Source organism: Mirounga angustirostris, unplaced genomic scaffold (genome assembly GCF_029215605.1).
Source record: "Mirounga angustirostris isolate CCGP_5_RB_7025 unplaced genomic scaffold, mMirAng1.0.hap1 SCAF_3, whole genome shotgun sequence".
Taxonomy (NCBI): domain Eukaryota; kingdom Metazoa; phylum Chordata; class Mammalia; order Carnivora; family Phocidae; genus Mirounga; species Mirounga angustirostris.
In genome coordinates, this window is record NW_026991711.1 from 9,218,389 (window position 1) to 9,233,948 (window position 15,560).

Here is a 15,560-nt window from a genome sequence, read left to right on the forward strand (position 1 = left end):
GGGGAGGAAGCCAAGTTTTAAACTGAGAGGATTTAAAACAGACATATGATTGTCTTAATACCAACTTTTTAGAAAACAACGTCTCAAGAAAAAAAAAAATGATCTATTCAAAGGAAATCTGCATATTTCCTTAAAAACAAAGAATCAACAGAATATTAATCAAGATGAAAGGGTAGGAAAATAAACAAATCAGTATTAAAATTAACAACTGCTATGCTGCAAACACCACGGAACAGCAAGCTGTCCATGGATGGACACAATTTTCCTAATCAGGTTATTTTCAAAACCCTTTGCCCCTCTGCTGCTATGAGGAAACTTGCTTTTATGAAAAACCAACCAATTCCTGATAAAGAGAATCTTAATTTTAGAAATTTCTATTTGTTATCATGCCTAAATTCCATTAGTGTCTACTTATTCAACTTCATTGATAACTTCCTAGTCTCTCCCTCCTGTCTACTTCTAGAAAGTATGACCATCAACTACACATCCTCAGCTTTATTCTGAGGCCGAGCTGGAGGCAAAACCAAAATCACCGTGAAGCAGAATCAGCATCTTATCTAATGCACACCCACTCTAATACAGAGAACTTAAAGCAAGGCTTACGTCTCTGGTTCACAAGGTCAAGTGGGCGCAGAGCTCTGTGAACCTAATCAATTGCTAAGAATAAAAAATCTAGTGTTAGGACAGTATTTCTAATTATTTGAAATAGGACACATCTGCAGTACATTTTTTTTTTTTTTGCTTTGATTCTTTATCACCCCCATTTTACTGACACGCAATTGACAAATAACATTGCATAAGTTTAAGGTGTACACTGTGAGGATTTGATATATACATATATACTGTAAAATCATTATCACAATAAGGTTAGTTAACACATCAATCACTTTACATTCACCAATTTTTTTTGGTAGTGAGACTATTTCAGATCTGACTTTTAACAAATTTCAAGTACGTAATACAGTAGAGTTAACTACAGTCAGCTTGCTGGACTTTAGATTCCTCGAACTTATTCACCTTATAAGTAAAAGTCTGTACTCTCTGACAACCATCTTCCCATTTCTTCCCCCTCCCCAGCACATTTCTAATCTAAGACTGCTGAATGCTCTGAGCTACTTCCATTCTGGATCATTCAATAAATTCCTATTTAAAAAAAACCTAATTATTTTCAATACCAACCAAGACAAATCATAATGAGAGCACTGTAATTACTGGCATTTACCGTTGAAAAGATACTAGATTCAATATTAATTAACCATAGATTTTCCTTCAGTATTATTAGTGTACATTTTATCAAAGCTCACTGTTCGACAACCCTATGGGGCCCTGTAAGAATTAGGTAGCCCAGAGTTGTTCAACAATACAATTCTGACTCTAATCATTAACAGATATGGTATTATTCTAAATTAAGTTAAAATCTTGAATGTTAAAACGTCTTAAGATAGCCTGAATGATCTGATGTGTCAACAGTGCAAAATAGTACGTGATCTTAACAATATTTCAAACCTAACAGCAAATCTAGGGTGTCAGATGTTGTACTGTTATGACAAAAGCGTGGATTAGAGACATACACACTTCCTGTGGTCACAATCCTAGCAGAGATAGAAGGTACATAAAGATAAGTGGTCAGGACAGACTCAAATGTTACTTACCAGCCCATGTTGCACCCTCAGGAACCTCAATAAAATGCCTTCGAATCTGACCAGGTTTAAAATGTACATCTGTCAAGGCTAGATCATAATGTGACGATTCGTTTACTCTGAAAATAAAAATAAATGGCCAAATGTGATGCTGTCACCCAGAGAGACTTTATATTATAAGCCCACTGGTACTCTAGATTTTAATAGTTCATCAGAAACAAACACAGGGATTTAAAAGTTGGTTACAAAACAATGTGCACAACATTATCTCATTTTTGCAACATGTCAGTGGTGGTAAGTTCCGGATAGCCCAGTGTAGATGATTTTTCTTTTTACTTGTCTATGCTACAATTTGTCTATAAGACACACATATACAGCTCCCTCATTCACAGGATTTCCCTATTATTAGAATCTGAACTATCATGAGTCCTAAATATTAAAATCAAAGGTGATGTTTTGTGTCACTGATTCGGTCTTATAGCTCTGAGACTGACTGGTATTAAACTCCTTGTATAGCTCCAAAATACCCCGCGCCATCATGACACAGGAAAGAAGAAAACTATTTCCATAGCATTTTTGTAAGAAACCAGTGACATATAAAGGTCAAATGTGTAATTTTCTACTATGGAGACCTAAAGAATATGCAAGGGACAAATTTTAGTCGGTATGACAAACACTTAATGAGCGCCCAGTATATATACGAGGTACTGTTGTTAAGAGCTACAAATACACTGAATACATTTTCCTTTGCCCTGGCCAATCTCAGGAGGACAGAAAAATCACCAGAAACATTTAACATAATATGCTCTGGGTGGACAGAAGTGTTAGTGGAAAAGACATAAAAGATAGGTGGTTCGTGGAAAAGCTTCCTGAAGGAGATGATGTCTCAGCTGATTCCTGAATCTTATAAATTATCTTGTCTAATTTCCTACTGGACTTCAGGGAAAATCTGAGAATTTAAGTGTTCTGCAATTTCTCCATGTGTGTGTCACTTTTTATCTCCTGAATCTCATCTTATGTTTCTTATGGGCTGAGACCTGCTGCATACTTATTATTTACCAGTTAACTAATTCAGTACAAACTATTAACTGAGAGCTCTCCGTTGTCTCCAGAATTCTCATCTCAATTTGTCCTTCATCTACTGAACAGTTTGTTTTGTTCTGAAGATACTGTATAATGGGCACCACAGAGGAACCTGTAGGGCACAGTCCCTGAGTCTTCAGTGGGCTCACAGTCAAATGGGGTAAACCAAAACTAACAACATCTTGGCTAAAGTCTGTACCGCAGACGGGGTGACAGGAAATGCTGGCTCTGAAGGACTGCTGTTTGCTATTTTAGAGAGCATGATTCTGGGCAGAGCCACCAACAGATCTTAAACAGGAAGCAGTACGACGGGAGCAGAGTTCCTCGGTTCTGGGATAAAAGACAAGAAGGGAAGGGAGAGTCTGGAAACAGTGACAGGAGAAGTGGAAGAACCAGAGAAAACAGTGATCCCACAGATGGGGTGCGACGGTGGAGGCGGGTGAGCGATGAAGAAGGGACGAAGTAATACTGTCCAATACTGCAGATGGATCAGACAGGGGCATTGTCATCCCAGTGGAATTTTGGCACAGGGAAAGGGCACGGGAGATGCCACCGGGGATTCTCACAGTCAACAAGCAATAGAAAGACCACATCGCACTTGAATTTTGTGAGCAAGAAGCAGAACTAAAGCCCAGTTACCTGATTCTGGTCTATTCATCCTTTAAAAGTTCACACTATTTCCATAAATAGCCATTAAAAAATTCCATGTAACAGTAAGCTGTTGGTAACTTGTTACTTACTTGGTTGCTATAACTGCAGTGATTGGAACTCTGAACAGAGGACCTGCATTAGGGGATGCTATATCATAGCCACATACCTTGAAAAAAGAGTTAAGTTTCAGTAACCATAAACTTTTACAAGAGAAAAAGAAAGAAAAAAAAAAGTGAAATCTATTCACAGAGTAAGTTAATCTAACATTAAAATGTAAATGTCTTGGGGTGCCTGGGTGGCTCAGTCGTTGTCTGCCTTCGGTGCAGGTCATGATCCCACGGTCCTGGGATCAAGCCCCACATCGGGCTCCCTGCTCCGCGGGAAGCCTGCTTCTCCCTCTCCCTCTCCCCCTGCTTGTGTTCCCTCTCTCGCTGTGTCTCTCTCTGTCAAATAAATAAATAAAATCTTAAAAAAAAAAAAAAAAAAGTGAAGATCTTAAACACAAGTTCACGCCAATTTTCTGACGTTGGGTCACATAATTAACAGCAAATAGCCTAAACAAATGCATGCATACCCACCCTTGACCACTTCAGACCAATGGGGAAAGAGACCACCACACAGGGCACTCTCACACATTTCAGAGTATTCAGAAAGTAGCACTGAAGATGCACCAATACCTCTGTATAATGTAATCCTTCTCTTAAGCCCCTGGGATCCACACGTATGTTTATGTGTCTACATTGATTCATGAGTTCCAAATGGCTGGGACACTGAACCCAAGATGAATTTGAAGTTAAAGCTAAATGAAGCTGAAGGGATATTTTTTCAGCGTTTTCTAGCATGAAAAAGACCAAAAATTAAAGATTAGTACTTTTTTCCTTTTCTTCCATTTTAAAAAGTTCTATCTTCTCATAAAATCTAGTAGATGAGTTTAATCAGCTGTAAAACACACTAGGGCCTGGGCTTCCAAAACACAGCTTAAATAAAGCAGTCACAGAACCTTCCCTATGTCTTAGGGCACTTGTGATCCATTCACACTTTTATCCAACATGGCTGTAACCTCAAAATAAGGCGTTTTCGTGAATATCTGTCATTACTGCATGCAGATAACAGCATCTGACTGAAAGGAAGGTGCCAAGTACACAGTGGTGACTACTTCATTTACACCTCCTTGAGCTGCGGTTTTCCCTGGCTGCTTCTACTTCCCATTCTCCAACCGAAACTCTCTCTTACACCCAAGTAGTAAGAGTGGTAAAGAAAAGGAACTGGATGCTTTACCATCCACAATTCGATAAAACCCTGGGTCACTGAAGGCCCAGGCTACTGCTTTCCTCAGTGGTCACCAGGCTGAGCTGCGACGATACTGGGATCCCTGCTTTGCTATCACATCCATCCCCCTTAAAATATATATGATTTAAAATAATATTGTTAACTCATGTTTTCTCTTTAGAACATTAACCCAAATGGCATTTCTCTCATACGACAGTATTCATTCAAACCACAAATGTGAGCCCTTCGGCTTACTGTCCAATTACTAACCGGTATTTTCCGGAAACACAGGTTCAACGCCAACGCCATGATCTGAAGGTGCAGCCACCTGAACAGGGTCTCGGAGGTAGATGCCGCGGTTATTTCCAACAGTAACAGTGAAACCTAATTTATTAGCAAATGATGTATTCTGAACGAGGTAGTCATAGGCTTTATCAACCTAATTAGAAGAATACAAACAGTAAAATATCAATGGTTCGGTCAAGAAAACATTTCGTTATAAATTACCAATTTGATTTCAGTTGTAAAAAAAGTACAGGCAAAAAGCTGGTTTCTACATTCACCTCTCTAAACTACGTGGTAACCCCACATGAGGGGGCAAGTCTACCTTTTCAGACAAAGCACCAGCCCGACCACTCACCTCCAACTCCGCTCTCTAGATTCACACAGCTCGTCCCAAGTAACCAAAATCAGGCACTCCTCCATACGCCATTAGATTCACAGGTTTTGCCCTCGCCATCTTCGCCTGGAATTTCTACCCTCTCTATGACTTAGGTTTACTGTATTTCTCTCTTACTAAAACAAATCTGTCTCAACTACAAAATCTGATTTCATATCCTCTTTGCTTACCAGTTCAGAAACTATTATGATCATATAACGAAAAATCAGATAAACTCAATCACTGTTACAACAGGAAATGTTATCCAGTAATAGCTAAGACCGTATCTTAATGATTAATCTATCTTTCGTAACAAACAACACTACCTGAATAATACCATGTCCTTGGGCAAATACTTCTATATTGTCAGCCTTTACTGCAGTATTTTCTAGAGCTCTTCTGACTGAATGAACCGTGTAGTTAACGTTATTAGCTTTCAGACCTGAAATGTGAAAAAGCAAAAGCAAGAAAGGAGTATTAGAGAGTTTGCTACTTGAAACCTTCTTCCCCTCACCAGTAGAGAGAACATGTACGTTCTCGGGCTTTAAGGTCCTGTGTTTCAACACTCGTTTCTTAATCTTTTTGAAAAAACTAAACTACAACAGCCTAGCTCAAACTGCTAGCATCACGCAAGGATCTCATTCAGTAAAAATCGAGGTGCGCCCGTTATGCAAGGGCACGAGTGTGCACTCTGCGAAGGTGATGCAAACGTGTGAAGCAGATACCTGAAGGCATTCGAATGACATTTTCTCTAAAACACTGCTGGTCAAGTGGGTACCCGGTTGGCTCAGATGGTAGAACACGTGACTCTTGATCTTGGGGTTGTAAGCTTGAGCCCCACGTTGGGTGTGGAGATTACTTAAATCTTAAAACACTGCTGGTCAAACGATATGGTCGCCAGGGATACTAATCAACCTGGCTGTGTTACAGAAACCAAGGGAACTTAACCAGCAAAAAAGATGCGCAGGCCTGACCACAGCTCAATTAATTCCGCATCTTTGAGACTGAATCCCAGGTACTGATACTGACTAAAAGCTTCCTGGGTGATGCCAGGAGTAGCCAGGCTGGGAATGACTGTTCTGTGGGAAGGGTATGGAAGCCACCAATTTGTCAACTTTGTGTTGAATACTGTTAGAGATAAAACAGTAATACCGCATTCCTGTCCACTCCAGAGTTCATCAAACGTATGCGCACTTACAATATGTTAAGAAACGAACAAAACAAACATGAAAGTATGCTGCTTTAGGAGTGAATCGAGAAAGGGGCGCCTGGGTGGCTCAGTCATGAAGCATCTGCCTTCAGCTCAGGTCATGATCCCAGGGTCCTGGGATCCAGCCCCGCACTGGGCTCCCTGCTCGGCGGGAGGCCTGCTTCTCCCTCTCCTACCCCCCCGCTTGTGTTCCTGCTCTCGCCATCTCTGTCAAATAAGTAAATAAAATCTTTAAGAGTGAATCAAGAAAGCGGCCAATTTTGTCAGTGAGAATCCAAAAGAAGGGGACGCTTTATGAGGGGAAGGAACAGGAGTCGAATCTTACCAGAATGTACGGGAATTTGCAAGGCCAAAAAATGGCACAAAAGAATTCTAGGCAGAGAGACTAAGCTGTACAAGGACGGGAGGCTGGAGCAACCCTGAGATGTGGTGAGGTTGAAGAGAACTAGAAATGAAGGCAGAGAGTCCTGGGACCTCATGAGAGGAACGCTCCTAAGGAGGAAGCTCTGTGACAACCTGGTGACGGTAACTGAGTCCCAGTCAATGCCAATGTCACCTGATCAATACCGTGAGCCTCGGGCGCACCACCCCAGAAACTCCCACCTCCCTTCCCACTTTAGTTATCCCCACAGCAATATTACCTTTTAATGTGTAATATAAACTAATTTTAAATTCTATTTAGTCTGTCTCCCACAGCTATGATAAATTCCACAGGGGCGGGTACTATTGAGCCAAAATAATGCTTGAGAGTCATTAACAGCAAATAAATGTATTTGTTGAATGAATGAATACACATTCAAATCCTTATTATCACACAATTATTCGCCATCTTAAACTTTACTTTGAGCCAGGACATGACCAATTCCACACATTTTCTCACCATGAGAACTTCAGAAAACACAAATATCTGTCTGCAATAAAGTAAGAGAAATGTATTCAGTTACTTTTTGTGACCACTGCCTGACTTCGTATTATGCTATAAACTGAAAACAAGAGTAAGTTAGACCAAGTAGAGCACTAAGCAATATCCTTACCCGAAAGTATCAGGGCGATGCCCCCACACGCATTGGGAGAAGACATGGATGTCCCGTTCATTAGCTGAGTTCCTCTCAACGTCCAGTTGGGAACAGAAGCAATGGCTCCTCCGGGCGCGCTGACACTTACTCCGAGGGCCCCATCAGCACTAAACGAAAAGCCATGAAAGTCTGCTTACGATGGTGAGAACTGGATCAACACGGGCATTCATAAGAAGGCCACTAGTCAAACAGATTAGAGCACAATACCATGGATAATTTGCAGTATTGGAATCAGTTGTAAAAAAAATACCCAGCACAGCTATTTCCCCGTTATGTAGCAATTATCTTCCTTAAAAGTGGGCAAAATCTGGTGTGTTTGTATGTATCTGGGATTATGTGCAAAAGGTATCGGGTATCTTTCTGGAGGGAAAATAAATTGTCATTGCTCAGACTCCTTGATGAATGCACTTTTTTCTTGTCTGCAACAAGTAGAAGCTTTGCCTTTATCTAAAGTTTAACATAGCATCGTCCAATAGAAATATGTGAGACACAGAGGGCATTTATTTATTTTTTAAATATTTAATTTATTTATTTGAGAGAGACAGCATACACGCTTGCATGTGCGCATGCTCAGTGGGGGGAAGGGCAGAGGAACAAGCAGACACCCCACTGAACTCTGAGCCCAACATGGGGCTCCATCCCAGGACCCTGAGATCATGACCTGAGCCCAAGGCAGCCGCTTAACCGACTGAGCCACCCAGGCACCCCCAGAGGGCATTTAAAACTTTCCAAAAGCTGCATTTAAAAAAAGCTAATGAGAAACTGGTGAAATTTCTTTTAATAATGTATTTTATTTAACCCAACATATCCAAAATATAATTTCAGTACGTTATTAGTAGAAATAAACGAGTTAATTTATATCCTTTCTTGTACTAGTCTTAAATATCTCATGTACATCTCACACTTAGAGCCTATCTCAATGCAGACTAACCTCACGTGACTCACAGCTGTCACACTGTATGGCTCAAGTCCATGGGCCCCCTCGTTGAGGGCTCTTGACTCCATAGGGTAATGAAATAATGTACACATAGTTCATCGCCATGTAGTCACCCAACACAAGCTCTGTCCCCGGCCCCAAGTAAAGGAATAACATGATGACACGCTAACTTCGTCTTCCCTGGAAGAGTGGCCGAAAGTTCCCCACAGAAGCTGTTGGCCCCTCCCTTCTACCACTCTTCTCCAACTGACTGGACTATTCTTATTACTGGCTAAGAATACTAGTGCACTTTGGTTTCAAATTTTCAGAGAGCTGAACTCAATGTAAATAAGATCCCCCTCCTGAAATGGGTTGGTGGCACCTCGTTTAGTGCTTATCTTAAAATAAACACTGTTAGATAAAGACATATTGAGCTGTAAAGACTTTCATACAGTATTATTGAGTGACAAAAGGTTACAAAGGTGCCTGAATACTGTGATCTCCCATTTATGGACACGACAATGACTAAAAGAATGTGCACCAAAATGTCACCCAAACACATCACAGACAATGAGATTTAGGGTAATTTTTACTTTCTTCTTTGCACCGTCTATATTGTCTACCAACATTCACAATGAGCACGTGGTATCTTGTAACCGGAAGAGTCATAAATTCTAACTGACTACCCCCTGTTGCTCTCTATTCATTTTACACTACTCTGTTAGTGATTAATCACAAAGCATTTACTAAGTGCTCTAAAAAAGGGTTCCATGACTCTGAGAAACAAACTGAGGGTTTTAAGAGGGGAGAGGGGTGGGGGAATGGGTTAGCCTGGTGATGGGTATTAAGGAAGGCACATACTGAATGGAGCACTGGGTGTTATATGCAAACAATGAATCAATGGAACACTACATCAAAAACTAATTATGTAAGGTATGATGATTAACATAAGGTAATAAATAAAATTAAAAAGAAAAAATAAAAAGGATTCCATGATATATAAATATAATTTTTATTAAAAAAAAAAACTGGGGGGTGCCTGGCTGGCTCAGTTGGTAGAGCTGTGTGTGACTCAATCTCAGGGCTGTGAGTTCAAGTCCCATGTTGGGCATGGAGCCTACTTAAAAAAAATAAAAAATATACAAATAAAGTAAAATTTTCTTTACATATAACTTTTATATTCCTTATTAAAAAACTTTACCTAAACATGATATAAGTTTCCTTAAAAAAGCTAGTGATGTTTTTCTTCTAAAATGCAGTATGTAATAAAAATTTAAAACATGCTTATGTAGACAGTATTTGGTAATCCGTCTTTAAGAAATATGCCATACTTGTAAACACCAGGAAGTCAAGTAAATTCTGTATGTCTGACAGTCTTTCCTGACAAAGAGGATTTTTCAAATAGTACACAGAATATGCCCCGTTCAGAGATCACTACTCAATGTTTTATACCCTAATAATTAAACAACATATTTGCAATAATATTCCATGTTTATAGCACAGTAAACATGAACAAATTCTCTCAATTCCTAGAATAACTGGTTTGCGAACCAAGCTTCCCCCGTAATTCATGAACTCATTTTTAAAGATTCTTTTTTTTTATTTATTCATTTGAGACACAAATATACACAGCGAGAGAGCACAAGCAGGGGGAGGGGGAGAGGGAGAAGCAGACTCCCGCTGAGCCAGGAGCTCGACGTGGGGCTCCATCCCAGGACCCCGGGATCATGACCTGAGCCGAAGGCAGACACTTAACAAACTGAGCCACCCAGGTGCCCATTCATGAACTCATTTTTCTTTCTTTTTTTTAAAGATTTTATTTATTTATTTGACAGAGAGAGACACAGCGAGAGAGGGAACACAAGCAGGGGGAGAGGGAGAAGCAGGCTTCCTGCCGAGCAGGGAGCCCGATGCGGGGCTCGATCCCAGGACCCCGGGATCATGACCTGAGCCGAAGGCAGACGCTTAACGACTGAGCCACCCAGGCGCCCCAATGAACTCATTTTTCTTGAAATAATTCTTTAAATGTTCTACGGGCAAATAAGACTAACAAAGGCTGGTTTAAACATTCTTTGTTACTTTGTGCTTATACTGACTGTACATAAAATATTTCAAAATCAATTTTAGAAGAGAATCAATAAGTTTAATAATTAGTACTTTTATTAACTGAATATAAAACATGTAAACCTTTGCCAACTTTGACTCTGAATCCTGGCCACTCTTATTCAGATGTGGAGTTTTAGGCCAATTAGTTGGGCTGATGTGGGCAGTATATGGTGATGATACAGGAAAGGCTTGATAATCCACATGGAGACCTATAGCCTGAGTGCTTTCACTAACAGTTATAGTAAACTACTGAAATAAGTTTATTTTTTAAGAAGAAATTATCTAGGAAAGAGTAGGAAGATATCTGTAATTCAGAGGATTAAATTTGGCATTACCACATTTGACCTGATTCCAACCAATTTTTCTCTTTTTTTTTTAAAAAGATTTTGTTTGTCTATTTGAGAGAGAGAGAGAGAGAGCACAAGCAGGAGGAGTGGTAGGCAGAGGGAGAGGGAGAAGCAGACTCCCCGCCGAGCAGGGAGCCCGATGCTGGGCTCGATCCCAGGACCCTGAGATCACGACCTGAGCCAAAGGCAAACACTAAACCAAATGGGCCACCCAGGTGTCCCCAATTTTGCTAATCTTATACTCAGAACAGTTATGTCATACATCTAACAATAAAAATATCTGTAATTTATTCCTTTAATTATGTTTCCCTGAAATTAGATTGTTCCTCAAAATGAAAAAGTTGAAAAGTAAAAACCAAAAAGTACCTGGTAAAGTTACCAAAACTTTGTCCCTTCCCACCATGTAGTTTAACAAAATAGTTGTAACAGACCCGTGTACTACTCTCAACCTACCTGGGGCCTCTTGAAGACCATGTGTACTGATTTGCTGGTAATTTCTCTCTCAGAGAATACTCAGCAACCATCATATCGGGAGAAACATATGCACCAACACCTGTGGGATGAAGTTCATCATGAACAAAAGGACATAAAATTAGATCCTAATTCTAAACCCACTGTTCACTCAGCTGTGTGACCGTGCGTAAATCACTCAATCACCCTGTACCACAGTCCTTGTTCATAAATGGAAAGAAAGAAAACTTAATAAGCAAGGAAAGTTTACTATGTACCAGACATTAAACTAGGTGCTTTGGTTTTGAATATAAAAACACCTACCAGGATTCTCATGTAGATTAAAGACAAAAATATACCTAAAACTGTGTGTAAAAGAAAAAGAGAAATTTGTTTTAAACTATAAAATATAACTTTAGGAAAATAACGGAATTAGTTTGCCTTCATTTTTAAATGACCATTGTATCCAAAATTCTACCCATAAAGTTGGCAGTATCCCTCTTCCACAAAATGGCTGTAAAAACGAGCAAACAGCAAAGACATTTAACATGCTGCAGTCTTCCAGATAAATATGTAAAGGCAGACTAGTCAAAAAGGCTCTAAATTCATAGACTTACAGGGATCAAACTCAGTTTCTTCATCCTAGAAATCTGGAAATGGCCTAGAAAGGGCTGAAAAAAATGTACTAAACGTATAGTGACTGGCAGAGAAAAGACTTAGAATCCAGGTCGGCCAGCTCCTAATTCTTTACAACATACATACATGCAGAATAGAAGACTGGATAAAATATGTGAGTTAAGAGGATTTAGGTTAACAGTGCTTGCCACTGTTATAAAAAAATTGTAATCACTTGTAAAATGTAGTTTAAATTTTTCAGTGAGTCTGGGGATAAGAAAATGCCAAAACACCGAGTACTGTGGCAGAGGGGTGGATTTTGATCTTTAAGTACCTTTCAGTTCTATTTTCTGTTTCATTTTAATTTGTGTATTTAAAATATCTAGAGAACCGAAATACAAAGGACAGATCACTGGTAGGCACTACTGTCTCAACACACGATTTAACAATTACTTCAGCAAGAGGTTTTAAATTACACAAAGCAAGCTACACCTTGCTTGAGATTTAGAAGCTATAAATAAAAGTATGCCCTATAAGCTAAGATCCCGGTTATTTAAATTTTTTAAAGGACCAGTTTCTAAACTTGGATACCCAAATATTATTATGTATCTGTAACATACAATATCTGTATGCCTTTAATAATAACTATAATATGTATACATTCAAGCGGTTAATGATGTATATATCAGAAAAATTATTTGGGACCAAACAGCATTTCTTGTCATGCAACCAATTACAAATGTTAAGAGGTATTAGCCTTATACTGATCTCAAATTTAAAAATAAAGGAAAAAATTCTAGGCATCAATTATGACCTATTTGTTCTCTGAGTTCATTATCCTCCTCATTCATGCCTTGTATTAAAAAACAGGGGTGGGTGTTACGCTTTGTGGGTGTTTTCGCACAAGTTGGGAGCTACAGCTAATTTTATCATTTTCATATTATGTATGAAACTCATTTTGATCTCCCTTAACTCTTGTTGAGGGGCATCTTCCCCATCGAGTGCAGTGAAACAGACACCACCACATCATACCCGACAGACCGAACGGTGGAAGAGAAGCCACGTTCATAGAATAAATGTGTTTCAGCTGCTTTTCTTCTCATTAATAAAGCTCCCTTTCTTGACATCTGATTCTCTCTGCATGACCCAAGAGAAATTAAAGGAGGAAACTATTCTATAAATAAGCAGTCATATACTATAAATAAAAAGTGAAGCAAGTCTCTGTGTTTATGTTGCTCACTTAGTCTGGAAAAGCCTTTCCTTGCTCATTTCTACCTATCGAAATCCTCACTGCCACGCTTCTTTCCGAAAGCCTCACCTGGATTCTTGAATCAGAAGTACCTGCACTTCTGCTAAGCCAGACTGCCCCTGTGCCTGCCTCACACCACTTCCTCCCACCCGCCTCAGGGTAGCAGCTCTCCGCCAGACTCTGCCTTCCTGAGGGCACACACTCAAGGTCCAGAGGGGCTTGCATACAGCAGAGATACAATTAACGTCAGATTCCCTGCTTGTTTTTAAATAAGTCTATTTCTCAAGCAGGAAGCTAACCTATGACACTGGATGTCGTTCCACCCGGACAGCCGACCGTAGAAAGACATGGACCGTTATTCCCAGCGCTTGAAACGTAAATGATGTTATGCTTCCACACTGCTTCACTGATTACTTCACAAATTCTCCTGAAACACAGAGAGAATTTCTTTGAGATAGAAAACAGTCCCATTTTTCAAGACATGTATTATTATACTGTGAAGAGATTTTTAAATACAGTTTTCATAAAAACCAAACTAAAAGATGGGTTCTTAGTAGTAGAACTCAAACAGCGGCTACAAGGAAGAGGTGTGCATTAGAAGCAAGGGACATTCGCAGACTATAAATGCTTAGCCTTATTCTCGGTGTGTATAATACCAAAATACTGTTAGAACGTGTGGTTGAGTAACTTTTGGCACATCCACCGTTGGTGGAACATGACAGCCAAGCCAAGCGACACACCTCCGCTGGATTTTAGTGTAAGGAAGGAGTCATGGGACCAAGGTCAATGTGGGAAGAATGCCAGATTCAACGTGGAATATAGGTAGGGCCCAAAAGCAAATACTGCAATAATAGAAGGGATTTGATTAGCTAGTGGGGAAACAGAGAGTTTGTCTTCCACCCTCCTCTTAATATAATGTATTTAGAAATGACTCCGCAGGGGATTCCTACATATATTTATGATTAGTGGCAAAGGTGAAGGGGAACTAAGGAAATAGGGAGAACTTCAGAGTAAGATTTAAAATACAGGGTCTCGTTAGAACTGGACAGCAAACAAGAAATGTACTGGTATTAAATAAAGGAGATGAAGTTAGACCATTGAGAAAATGCAGTCAATAGAAAAAAGGCATACGGCCAAGAACGCCACAATCCTGAGTGGGAAGGGAAGAACATTAGGGAAAGAGGACCTTAAAAGGATGAACGTCAAAGGAAGAAAGAAATACACTTAGGTAAAAAAAGGTACTGAGGCAAGAGAAGAGGGCAAGTTTATGTTCACAAAAGAAATGAGTGAGGATGGCAGGGTGATTGTCACAAGGGCAGGAAAGTGATGTGTCACAAGAAACCTAGTCCTGATTATCGGAGAAAACTGAGCTATTTGAAAACAGCAAACTATAGGGTCTGGCTTGGTAAAATTTTCATCTTGGCAGAGCTTTATTAAAGAGCTTCAGAAACTGGGTGACAGGTAGATATGGATGGCCTAGTGGGAATGGGGGAGAGGTGACCACTAAGTAAACACTCTAAATGAAGTCATTTCAAAGTTATTATTGTGAAGAAAAAAAAGGTGAAGTAACATGAGTTCAAGGCTGAGCCGCTGAATTTAGCAGGAGGACACCATGACACAAGAAGGCAGGGGGTCATGTGACACACATCAAACTGCACCAAGGAGCTTCAGCAACGGTGACTATACCAACCAACCACGCTCTGCTGGAGAAGTGAGGGAAAGCAGTGTGAAAGGAAGAGATCTGTCTGTCTGGGAGCAGTTTTTAAGGAGAGGAAATGGCAACCAGACAGCCAGTGCCTGAGTGACTTTTAACCCTGAGCACTTCATTTACTTTATTCATTTATTTTAATCTTTAAAGATTTTATCCAGTTATTTATTTGAGAGTGTGTGTGCATGCACGTGGGTGAGCACCAGATGGGGGAATAGGGATGGGAGGTGGGCAGAGGCGGAGGGAGAGAAAGAGGCATAAAATCTCAAGCAGACTCTGTGCTGAGCACAGTGCCCAACACGGGGCTCCATCCCATGACCCTGAGATCATGACCTGAGCTGAAACCAAGAGTTCGATGCTTAACCAACTGAGCCACACAGACGCCCCCGCAAGCACTTCATTTATTACACAAGAAGGGAAGGCAGAGAAGGTGGGGTCAGAGTAGGCTGTAGGAAGGTCAGGAGCCCCCTCTGAGGGCTTCTATCTTCTCTGGGAAAGAGGTAAGAACATTAGCTAAAGGAAGAAAGGACAGGTCGCTGAAGGTCTTCGAGGAGAAAAGAAGGTGTAAATGACCATACAGGA

At 40.1% G+C, this 15,560-nt stretch overlaps 1 protein-coding gene across 10 annotated transcripts in view; it reads right to left on the reverse strand.

Annotated features, from left to right (window-relative positions):
- The window catches only part of TPP2 (tripeptidyl peptidase 2), a 70,268-nt gene that overhangs the window by 25,690 nt on the left and 29,018 nt on the right, over positions 1–15,560 (reverse strand). For all 10 annotated transcript variants that reach the window (XR_010409920.1, XR_010409919.1, XR_010409921.1 and 7 more), the window contains exons 9-16: positions 13,570–13,697; positions 11,410–11,509; positions 7,546–7,694; positions 5,628–5,743; positions 4,914–5,082; positions 4,052–4,209; positions 3,464–3,540; positions 1,653–1,759 (exon numbers count right to left, since the gene is read on the reverse strand). Coding sequence is in view for 7 of the 10 variants with exons in the window: in XM_064585913.1 (XP_064441983.1) it covers positions 1,653–1,759; positions 3,464–3,540; positions 4,052–4,209; positions 4,914–5,082; positions 5,628–5,743; positions 7,546–7,694; positions 11,410–11,509; positions 13,570–13,697 (1,004 nt within the window). In the remaining 3 variants the exon portion in view is untranslated. The remainder of the gene's footprint in view (positions 1–1,652; positions 1,760–3,463; positions 3,541–4,051; positions 4,210–4,913; positions 5,083–5,627; positions 5,744–7,545; positions 7,695–11,409; positions 11,510–13,569; positions 13,698–15,560) is intronic.